The sequence below is a fragment of the Manis pentadactyla genome, chromosome 12 (genome assembly GCF_030020395.1).
Source record: "Manis pentadactyla isolate mManPen7 chromosome 12, mManPen7.hap1, whole genome shotgun sequence".
Lineage (NCBI taxonomy): Eukaryota > Metazoa > Chordata > Mammalia > Pholidota > Manidae > Manis > Manis pentadactyla.
This window is the reverse complement of record NC_080030.1, coordinates 75,385,944-75,398,228: the sequence shown is the minus strand read 5'-3', so window position 1 is coordinate 75,398,228 and position 12,285 is coordinate 75,385,944. Positions and strand designations below refer to the sequence as shown.

The 12,285-nt window shown below is 35.6% G+C and overlaps 1 protein-coding gene across 1 annotated transcript; it reads left to right on the top strand.

Annotated features, from left to right (window-relative positions):
* The first annotated feature begins 1,268 nt into the window (after positions 1-1,268).
* LOC118916489 (non-histone chromosomal protein HMG-14-like) lies at positions 1,269-2,463 on the top strand. The gene is given in 2 exon segments (XM_057489322.1): positions 1,269-1,421; positions 1,424-2,463. Coding segments are annotated over 2 exon segments (300 nt in total). The 5' UTR covers positions 1,269-1,369; the 3' UTR covers positions 1,672-2,463.
* The last annotated feature ends 9,822 nt before the right edge of the window (positions 2,464-12,285 follow it).

Below are 12,285 nucleotides of genomic sequence, written 5' to 3'. Positions count from 1 at the left end.
TACAGGACCTGCAAAGCCAACTTGACTCAACAGACTGCTGAGGAGGGACAATGAGGTTGATGCCAATGACATCAGCAGGAATCAAATCAGTAAGGGGGTAAGGAAGGATGTTGAAGCATAGTGGTGAGAGTCTGAAAGTAAGGGATTGGGAAGTTTGAGAAAGTGTAGTTTTGAGATCAGGCATTAAAAGAAAAACTGAATATTAAAAATTCTAAGAATTTATTTGAGCAAAAATTGATTCGAATCCAGCAGCATCCAATCTAGCAGATAGAAAGCAGCTCCAAGATGCTGCACAAAATTAGAAACCTCTATAGGCAGAAGGGAATAGAAATAAGGAAGGCAGAAGAGCACATTGGTCACTGCAAGGTCATTCTTCTTTAGGAGATGGCACGGGCCTATCAGATGTCTTTCCTAACTGCACTGATTACAAAAAGAAATAGAATTACTCAGCTTCCTGTTCCAGACTTCTTGCCTTGTGTCTTTTTACATTTGTGCATTTTGGAAATCTCTTTTAAGTAGCTCTGTATGCTGTTCTTACAGCTCTATAACTTTATAACTCTATATTGTCTGAATAAGGCCACACACACACACACACACACACACACACACACACACACACACAGAAACCACTCAACCAGGATAGGATAGAAGATATCTATAAATTCTTTCACTTCTCAAGAGTTATGTAAGTTAAGATGTGGTTGAGCCAGCAACTTGTACAAATATTCATTTTTCAGTTATCTCTTTTTCAGAAATTGTCTTCAGTTACTTAAAATTAATACTATCTTTTGTACTCTTATCTGTTGCAGGGTGTGGTCAAGGACTAAAGATCTGGCCAGTGAGAGACATGTGAACATGCTGTATGAGAGCCTGCAGGAAAGCTCCTTAAGGTGCTTTCCAGCTAATCTTCCTCCCGCTTACTAGAATATGGATTGATATCTGAGCTGAAACAGTCCTCTAGAAGAATAATGCGGAAGTCATGTGCTGCAGATAGGGAAAAAGCAAGATAAAAGATCCTGCATCTCTGACTACATACCACTACACCAGCCCAGGATAACATTCAACTTGCTTCTTTAATACGATCAATAAAAAAGTTTCTACCTTATTTAACCCAGTTACTTTGGCATTTTGACTGATCAATAGATGATGGATGATAGAAGATAGAGATACATCAATCTATCTAGGTAGATAGATATATCAAAGAAAGATGTTAGTTTCATACAAATGAGAATTTATTTTGTTAAAACTCCTTGGAGGCAGCAGCTCGGGCGGCGGGAGGAGCGGCAGCGGCCAGGCAGCCCAGCTTCGCAAAGGCTCTCGGCGCGCCGCGGCTCGCAGGCACCTGGCACGCGCCCGCCTCGCCGCCACGATGCCCAAGAGGAAGGTCAGCTCCGCCGAGGGCGCGGCGAAGGAGGAGCCCAAGAGAGGTCGGCCAGGTTGTCAGCTAAACCTGCTCCTGCAAAAGTGGAAACGAAGCCAAAAAAGGTGGCAGGAAAGGATAAATCTTCAGACAAGAAAGTGCAAACAAAAGGGAAAAGGGGAGCAAAGGGAAAGCAAGCCGAAGTGGCTGACCAGGAAGCTAAAGAAGATTTACCCGCAGAAAACGGAGAAACTAAAACTGAGAGTCCAGCCTCTGATGAAGCAGGAGAGAAAGAAGCCAAGTCTGATTAATATCATATACCATGTCTTATCAGTGGTCCCTGTCTCCCTTCTTATACAATCCAGAGGAATATTTTTATCAACTATTTTTTAAATGGCAAGTTTTTTAGTAGCTCTAGAAACATTTTTAAGAAGGAGGGGATCCCACCTCATCCCATTTTTTAAGTGTAAATGCTTTTTTTTAAGAGGTGAAATCATTTGCTGGTTGTTTATTTTTTGGTACAACCAGAACAAAGTGGGGTATTGAATATGGGAGGCTTTGATTGTTTTGGGTGTCAGCTTAACATTCCATAATGGGGGTAGTTTTTATAACCTGTAATATAAACATAAACGAAATGGCAATTTGGATTCAGTTGTGCATTTAATATATCTTGAACATTTTAAATTACTTCTACTCCTGTGTTGTCTCTAGTACATTTCCTAAAGAAAACCACTCCTTGATCTTGGCTCTCCTGTCAGAATTGCGTGCACTCTGTAACATCTTTGGTCTTGGTAGTCCAGTTTTCCTAGTAACTTTGTTAATGTGCTGTGAAAGATTAAAAATCTGCATATGTAGTGTATATGATAAGTTGTGAATTAGTGAAACTGATGTAACAGCATATCAATATTTGAAAATACGGTACTTGATATCCTATTAAGGAAAACTTGCCTCCAAAGTTTAAGCTGGAAAGTCACTGGAATAACTGTTGAGAAAAAAATCACAATTACGTGATTTTCTAGATATTTGGTACATACGTTAAGAATTGTGTACAAATTGAAATGTCTGTGTACTGACCCTCAAATAAAACCTCAATTCTAAAAGAATTTCTTGAAGCACATAAATTAAGTTATGGCTTAAATTTTATGTAAAGAATTTCCATGTTTGTTCTTCCAAAGTTTCTTAAAACTTAAGAGTCTGTTTGATTTCTAATACTTGAACACCTACAAAGTGCTCTAAAGATGTTTGTGTGACTGAGTGGTTTAGTAATGGGAAAACAGTCCAGTGTCCTCTGATGCAAAGTAAATATGTAATTATTCTCTCATGTGGTAAGCTTGTAAGTACAGACTAAGCTAGAGTGAGATCTGGTTTGGTTCGTGTGCATATTCTCAAGATTTGCTTTCATGTATATCATACTTCCATATTGTGATCTACACAACCTTTAAAAGTGGTATCGGACACCTGCACTGATTTACAAATAGAAAACCAGGGCTGGAGAAATTTTGCTGTGGTTACTGCTAAAAGGGGAGACTTTGGAATAAAGTTTAAATCTCTATGTGTGAAAAAAAAAAATTCCTTGGAGATTTTAAGTACATTTGAACAAATTAAATTTGCTCACATATATAAATATGTCCACATCCCTACTGAATTATAGGAAGTCAGTAATATATTAGCACTTGTGAAGGTCAAATTCATAATCCAAAAAATGCAAATTTAGGACTTATTTATTAATCAGGGCAAATTTTGTTTCAAGGAAGAGAACTCTATATAAATTTGTTCATGGCAGGATAGGAGAGGGAGAAAATCCAATAAGATTATAGATATCTTAGAACACAATGAACAGTTAAAAAAAATAATCCAAGAATAAAACAAAAAGAGCAAAAAAACAGAATTCAGGAAGTGTATGTATGAACCAAGCTGTCAACAGCAGTTGTTCCTGGAGTATCACCTAAATGAAGTAAACTCAGGATGTGATGTCACATGGTTCAAGCTACCAAAAGAATGAAGCAAATATAATTCCAGCCTATAAATTGGTTTGCCTTTGGTTAAATGCCCAACTCTGTTCCAACTGCTGTGCCCAGAAGAATCTAAGTGATAGGATGCTATCAATGTTGCCAAGCTTCTGGGAAGAAATTCTCTTAGAAAAGAGTCTGAGTTCCAAGAAGGGACTAGCAGTTACCAAAGGGGAGGGGCAAGGAGGGTGGGTGGGGAGGGAGGGAGAAGGGGATTGAAGGGTATTATGATTGGCACACATGGTGTTGGGGGGATGATGGGGAAGACAGTGTAGCACATAGAAAGCAAATAGTGACTCTGTGGCATCTTACACTGATGGACATCTGACTGCAATAGGGTATGGGGGGGACTCGATAATATGGGTGAATGTAGTAACCACATTGTTTTTCATGTGAAACCTTCATAAGAGTGTATATCAATAATGCCTTGATAAAAAAAAAAGAGCCTGAGGAGGTAAGCAATTATCACCTTCTTTAATATGCTAATATTTAGTAATTTAGTAATTGTGATATTTATTCTTTTCTAACTTGTGCTGGTAATTACCTATCAATCAATATCCATTCTCAATTTCTATGTCAATGATTTTGTAAGGATTTATATGTCAGCATTAAATTTATTTTTACTTAAATGGTTTACCACAACTGAAGAAAGGTAGCAGAATTCAAAATATTAGATGAAGAGAATTACTGACACTCAACAATTTGATAAAATAATTTGACAAATGATCCAATATAGTTATGTCAGATTCGTGAAGGTAAGAATTTCTCTTTTATAAAACCACTTAGTGTGTAGATACATATAGAATGTATTCATGTTTTTCAAATGAATGAGCTGTGTATACAAAACACATTGACTAAGCTTTACATACAGTACAGAGTTAAATAGTAACCATCTAAAAGATAGCTTTTGAAAGCTTAATATTGTCAGTACACAGAAAGTATTAAAGGTGTTAATCTCCCAAAGAAAGTTGCATATGACAGAACTTTGAGACTATTATCAACACTACAAGTGCTCCAGAAAATGAAAGGTATTTAAAAAGTTATCATCTAGAGTTCTTATGTTTCATTAAGAACAAATACAAACTAACTAGGGCATTTTGTTTAAGCAAATAATTTTACCTACATAACTGTCATTAGCATTGATTATTACTCTTATTGTGATTTGTTAATTACTGTAGTGAAACTCTCACTTATATAAAACATACAATAGAGGAATAAGTCTAGTCTTGTGATAACTGACAGTAGGCCACTAGTAATAAAACTTAATATGAAGGTTGTGTTTTAAATAACAAACAGATACAGCAAAACAATGCTAACATAAACCCTCCAGGAAAAAGAAGCACTTTTCAAGGTGAGGTTTACTTTTCTTTGTTTTTTTTGATATCCTTTCAACAAACTATGTCCCAAGTGAGTGCACATAAAACAATGATGTAGTTTACTCAAACAAACATACACATACATATACACACACTTATCTCAACTCTATCATAATCTAATGGCTCAACACATGAAATGGGTTTTAGCTGTGATTTTAACATCATTGTCCATAATTTATAGGTGCTTACTCTATAAAATAAAACTTGTGTCTAATGCCATGCTTTAAAATTCAAATATGAAATAGCACATTAAATTTTACAATTCAGAGTTTGAAGAGATTTAGAGTCACTGTGAACCGACTTCCCTATCCAAGGCAGGAATACCCCTCAAAATGTCTTTTTCAGTAACCAGTTAATTACTTACAGGTAGTAGCTTCCAATATTGGACACTTCCATTTTTCAGAAAATTATTTTGGATTGTGAAATTAAAATCATCTTCCAGGATTTTCCACTCATTGATCCTGGTTTCATACATGAGCATGAATTGAAATGAACCTCTTCTTTGCTCCATGTGGGAGCCTTCTGAATTCGTGAAGGTATGCTTCATCTTTATCCTTTAGTCACATTTCACCAAATCTATGCTATGGCATGATCTATGACATGATGGTCAAGTCCCTTCCATCTCTTGTGTCTTAAAGACAAAGTATTCTTAACTAAGGCTACCACACCACAAATGCTTAAGACTCTGTGTCTTCTTGAATCTTACAGGTTTTTGAGCATAACATAGTTATACATGCTGGTTAATCATAAGATTGTTTTTGAGGAAAGAAACCATTTGTCTTAGTCAACTCTGGCTTCTATAACAAAATACAATAATATAGAGTGGATGGCTTAAACAAAAACATGTATTTATCACAGTTTTGGAGGTTGAGATGTCTAAGATCAAAGGGCTGGCACACTTGGTTCTTGAAGGGGGCCCTCTTTCTGGCTTGCAGATGGCTGTAATTTTCACTGCTCTTATGACCTTGTCTTGGTGCATGCACATGACAAAAGAGAGCTCCCCTGTCTCTTTCTCTTCTTATAAGAGCACTTATTTCATCATTCCAGCACCACTCCCATGACTTAATCTAAATCTAATTATAGCCCAAAGGCCCCACCCACAAATACCACAATACTGGGAGTTAGGGCTTTAACATAAGAGTTTGAGTAGATACAAACATTTAGCCTATAACCTCATTGCTATGTCAACCTTCATATGGTTAGAGTGAAGACTAGGAGAAATAGATAATCAATAATGGAAGGAAGTTAGATAATTTATATTGTTATTTATATTGTTTTCTTAGGCTGTGAACTACTTAAATATCTATAAACAATATATCTTAAATGGATCGTTTCCCAGAATGATGTGATAAGGCCTTAAACAAACTATTGTCAATAATGTGATAACGTCTTAAACAAACTGATTGTCAAGCTTGATTGAAGCAAAGAAAAATAGTTATTTTTAAAGATCACTATAATCAACAGAAAAGGGTCAGAATTTAATCATATCTTTTAATTCTCTTATAGTTGAAGGCCAGGGTAAGTCTTTAGGTTATACATAAAAATTTTTGTTTGTTTGTTAACATTAAGTTATCTCTGAAAAAAAAAATAATGAGGACAGAACAATTCTTCAGTTATTGGTTCGTCACTCTACCAACATAGATGATTGCGGGTCCTATCATAAATTTGGCAGTCTCTGGGAGGTCAATGAATACTTTTATTCTCTTCTACAGGGAGGACAGGTTCAAGTTTAAAGTGACAAATCATTTTTAATCACTTGGATCAAAAACAAAAATATTCAAGACATGCTTTGTCTTCAAGAAATTAATGAAAGTCACTTTCCTCTTTCCTTGTTGATTTGTAGCTGTTAATACTTATTTCCAATTCAGTACTCCTAAGGATGTATTGGTAGTAGTAGTCCTCTACAAAGGATTCTCTAAAGCATAATAAGGAAGGAGTAAGCCATTATATGTGGTTTGCAAAGTCTCTGAAAGTGGTTCTAACAAATAACTTTCAACACCTCCACTTGAGCAATTCAGTACAGAATCACTGTATTTCAGATTGGAAAGCCATCTGTTCCCACACAAAACTCAATAACCCTAAAGGTAGCCAAAGCATTATTCTCATTGTTATTGTAATTTTAGTCAGAAAAGACAGATACACTTCAAATTATTAGGCAATGAAAGTAAAATTCAGTACATCATATACTTTGATAGAAAGATAGAAAGCATGCTAGTATCCAATCTGTGTTAGATGAGAAATAGAGTTATCAATCAAAACAAGCCATAAAAACTTGGTGTGCTGAAAAGTCTGTGCCCTAAAATTGAACTTTAAAATAGAGTGTGCATGCACTGAACAATGATCAATGCGTTCATGGCAAATGGCATCATCTGAATACAAAATTATAAGCATCAGTTGCCATCAGCTCTGATCAAATGTTACTGTTTTTGGTGCTTTCCAAATGTGCAGTGGAAACAGCTTTTTGTTTAAAACGGAGGGATTTGAAATAGCCCTGGAAAACTCACTTAATGCAACAGTATTGGCATTTTTCTGCCAAGCCACGTAAAAATGATTGAATATTTTTGTTTCTGGGAAGTATGCAAACTTGAGGGAAGATACTTTCCCCCTTAGCTATCCTAATGAATGCCTTAATCGTTAAGAAAGCCATTTAAAATCTTTTACTTGCAATTTCCTGAAAATAGCCATGGTTCTATATTGAAAATCTTCTAGAGCAGTCTTTATCTTATGACAAGAAAATAATAAATAATATCCCTATGCTACTTTGTGTAGGGAAGTTGGAGGCTGAGATAGAATGCAGTTTGAAAGAATGTTTCTGAGACAGAAGTGAAGAAATTATACAGACATTATGAAAGTTGGAACCATATATATGTGTTCACTTGAACAAAACTGAAGGTGTCTTAACAAAACTGAAGGTCGTTTAGTTTCAATAGCAGTTGAAAAAATTTAAACTGAAATTGAATGCTACTTCTTTTTCATATGAGATATTTTTAAGGACTTACTTCATTATCAACGATTTTGTTGCTCTGGGATAAAGTTACTTAGAAAAAAGATTTTCTGCCCTGTACACAAATCCTCAAGGCCTCCCCCTCACTGCCATTGTGTTACCATCACAGTTGGCTCTATCTTGGCCCCCTTGGGAACATCCTTCCTAGCAGGGTTACTATTGCCATACCGGTTGCTCTTCACACCCTTCAATCACACCCTTCTTCACACAGCTCTTCAATACTGTTTGTTAATCACAGTATTTCAATCAGTCACGCTTGACTCTAGGTGTTAGCTGGATTTTAATGCACCCATCTAATGGTGGCTTACTTGCATTTTTCCTTATTCCTTTTTCCTGGGAATATTCTCCCAAATGAAATAGTAACATTTAAGTCTTTACCTTAAGCTCTCTTCTCCGGGGATGTTTCACACCAAAGTTGATCCTAAAAAGAGAACTTGAGAAACAGGATATGGGAGTTGTATCACTCACTTTTCTTCTAGTTCAATGGATTCAATTGCTAGTGTGATAGTGATAAACCCTAGTAAGGCACATGTCTAACAGGTATTGGAGATAGTAATACCAGTCATGATTTTAGGACCCCAACAGTATGGAACATATCACAAAATTCTTCCCAATAAACAGTACAAATAATTGTGTCTCAATCCTCTACAACAAAGAAAGATCTTCAGTGCTTGATGAACTTCTTTGGATGGAGAATAAATATACATGAAAGGATATTCTCATTTACTGGTTCACTCAGAAGACTCCCAGTCCAAGTCTGGCCTGGAAAAAGATAGAACTATGCAACAGGTATAGGCTACAAAATGAGATGCCCTATGCTTTTCCAGAATATGTGACCTCACAGATGCAATGATAATAAAGATATCTGTGGTATATAACAGACTTGTGGACTCTTGGTCAGTCCCTGATAGAAAAGTCAGTGCAGATCCCTAAGGTTCAGAAACAAGGCCATGCTTGCTGCTGAGTTAATTGTTTTTCATTTGAAAAAGAAGCCCTGTATGTTTTGGGACCCCAGTACATGTATAAGAAACAGTTGAAATGGAAGAGTCTGGAAAGACCTTGGAATGTTAGAAACAAGGCAATCTGAAGAAAGAATATGTGGCAGTGATTAGCCATTTTTTTGTGCCACTCTTGTGGACCATTCGGTGGGCACATGAGTGGAATGACCATGGCAGGGAGGGTGGATGTTATGCATGTGCCCAACAGCATGGCTTCCCTCTCACCAAGTCTAATTACTTCCACAGCAAAATGTGTCTTCCACTAACAGAGATTGACGGTGAACATTTAATATGTTCCTAGTAACTAAAATGTACAGGACTCCTTCCATTGTAAAAGGGGTAGTGATTTGTCATAATCTCATCACATATATATATATATCCTGGAAATCTGATTGCCTTCTCTGACTGTAGCACCTCCATTTCTGCCAAAACAAAAAACAGAGAAAAATAAAAGTGAACAGTTCGTCCACAACCAGGGGAACAAAATTAACCCATCTGACATATGTAATTTTAATCACAGAAAGAGAGAACAGATAATGCAACAGAAGAAGTATCTGAAGAAAAAATGATGAAAGAATTCTGATAATTGTTGAAAGATATAAATTTACCATTTCAGGAAGTTCAGTTTCAGAACTCCAAGTAAGGTAAATGCAAAGAAAACCCCAAACAGGAACATAATTGTCAAACTGCTAAAAGCCAAGGAAAAAGAGAAAGCTTATAGAGTAAACTCATATATCATATATGGGACAAGAGCAGCGTGAATGTCAACTGACTCTCATCAGAAACAAGAGAAGCCACAAGAGAGAACAAGAGTTAACAAACTGAAAGAGAAAGTCAAGCCAGAATTCTATATTTAGTGAAAATATTCTTCAACAGTGAAGGTGAAATACAAGCATTTTCAGATAAAATAAATCCAAAAATAAATTCATTATTAGTAGTTATATGATACATGCTACAGAAAGGTACATAACTGAAAGAAAAGGAATTTGGAGGAAAACTCAGATCTTCAAGAAATATATAAACACAAAAGCAAATTTTCCTGTTACATTTTATGAAATACATATAACTAAAGTAGCAGTTATATCTTCTTGTGAATATATAACATATATAGACATAATTCTATAATAGCTATGGTATAAAAAAGTGGAGCTAGATGTGGAAATGGACTTATATGATTGTAAGATTTCTACATTTTACAAGTGGTCCAATGGAATATTTAACACTGTGTAATGTGGTCCTTATAGCAAACCACTAAAAAACAATGCAAAAAGTTATAACTATAGAATTCCTAGAAGAAAACATAGGTCATAAGCTCCTTGACATCAGTCTTAGCAATGTTTTTGGGATCTGACTCCAAAAGAAAGGGAAACTAAAGCAAAAATAAACAAATAGAACTTCATCAAAATATAAATATTCTGCAAAGCAAAGGACACCATTAACAAAATGAAAAGGCAACCTACTAAATGGGAGATAATGGCAAATTATATATCCAATAATAGATTAAGATTCACAATATATAAAAAACTCATACAGCTCAATAACAAAAACAAACAATCCAACTGAAAAATGGGCAGAGGACCTAAATAGAGATTTTTCCAAAGAAGACATACAGATGGCCAACAGGCACATGTAACGATGCTTAGTATCACTAATCAGCAAAATACAGATTAAAACCACAATGAGATATCACCTCACATCTGTTAGAATGACTATTATAAAAAAGACAAGAAATAACAAGTGTTGGCAAGAATGTCGAGAAAGGGAAATCCTCATACACTGTTGGTGGGAATGTAAATTGGAATAGCCACTATACGAAACATGTGGAAGCTCTTCAAAAAATTAAAAACTGAACTACCATATGATACAGCAGTTCTATTACTGGGCATCTATCAAAAGAGAATGAAAACACTAATTTCAAAAGATATATGCACCCCTACGATCACTGCAGCAAAATTTGCAATAGCGAAGATATGGAAGCAACTTAAATGTCCCTCAACAGATGAATGGATAAAGAAGATGTGATAGTTCTATACAAAGGAATATTACTCAGCCATAAAAAATGAAATGTTGTCATTTGTGGTAACATGGATGAATCTAGAGGGTATTACACTAATTGAAATAAGTCAGAGAAAGACAAATACCATATGATTTCACTTATATGTGGAATTTAAAAAACAAAATGAATGAATAAACAAAACAGAAATGGAATCATAAACACATGGAACAGACTGGTTGTTGCCACAGGGGACAGAGGTGGGGGAATTGGTGAAATAGGGGAAGGGGAAAAAGGAAAAAAATACTTTATTTCTAAAAGATGTTAACCAACATCTGAGCTTTCAGTGAGTCATACTCACTGATCACCATGGCAATATAATAATAATAATAAAAAGTTTGAAATTTTATAAGAATTACCAAACTGTGACACTAAAAAGTGAACAAGTGCTGTTAGAAAAATTATGCTAGTAGACTTGCTCAACACAGGGTTGCCAAAAACTTACAATTTGTTAAAAAAAAACAAAAATGAAAAATACAATGAGAAGTACAATAAAACAAAGCACAACATAGTGAGGTACACCTGTGTCTATGAACTGTAATGTGTGCAAGCCACTATTAGATCCTGAAGAGCATGGGAAAGAAATACGTAACTACTTCCTATTAAGGGTTCTACATATGGAAAAGTAGAGATGGAAAAAAATATATACAAGTACCAAAAGAAGGCCAAATAGAATTAATTACCAAATAAATTTTCTAGGTGTCTAATCAAGACAACAATTGCTAAAAAGATCAATTAAAGTTAAAAACTACGTTTGCAAACACCAAAACAAAATGAAGCTTGAACTTCACCTTGAGAAATAGTATGACACATAGAAAAAAAAGCAGAGCTAATTTGCAATTTTTTTTCACTTTCCCAGGGACAAATAGAAAACAATGTTTTTTAAAATATATTTTTTTATTTTGGTATCATTAATCTACAATTACATGAAGGACATTATGTTTACTAGCCTCCCCCCTTCACCAAGTCCCCCCCACATCTCCATTCACAGTCACTGTCCTTCAACATAGTAAGATGATGTAAAATCACTACTTGTCTTCTCTGTGTTGCACAGCCCTCCCTGTGCCCACCCAACACTATACATGTTAATCGTGATGCCCCCTTTCTTTTCTTCCCGCCCTTATCCCTCCCTTCCCACCAGTCCTCCCCAGTCCCATTTCCTTTGGTAACTATTAGACCATTCTTGGGTTCTGTGCTTCTGCTGCAGTTTTGTTCCTTCAGTTTTCCTTTCTTCTTATACTCCACATATGAGTGAAATCATTTGGTACTTGTCTTTCTCCGCCTGGCTTATTTCACTGAGCATAATAACCTCTAGCTCCATCCATGTTGTTGTGAATGGTAGGATCTCTTTTTTTCTTATGGCTGAGTAATATTCCATTGTGTATATGTACCACATCTTCTTTATCCATTCATCTACTGATGGACATTTAGGTTGCTTCCATATCTTGGCTATTGTAAATAGTGCAGTGATAAACATAGGGGTGC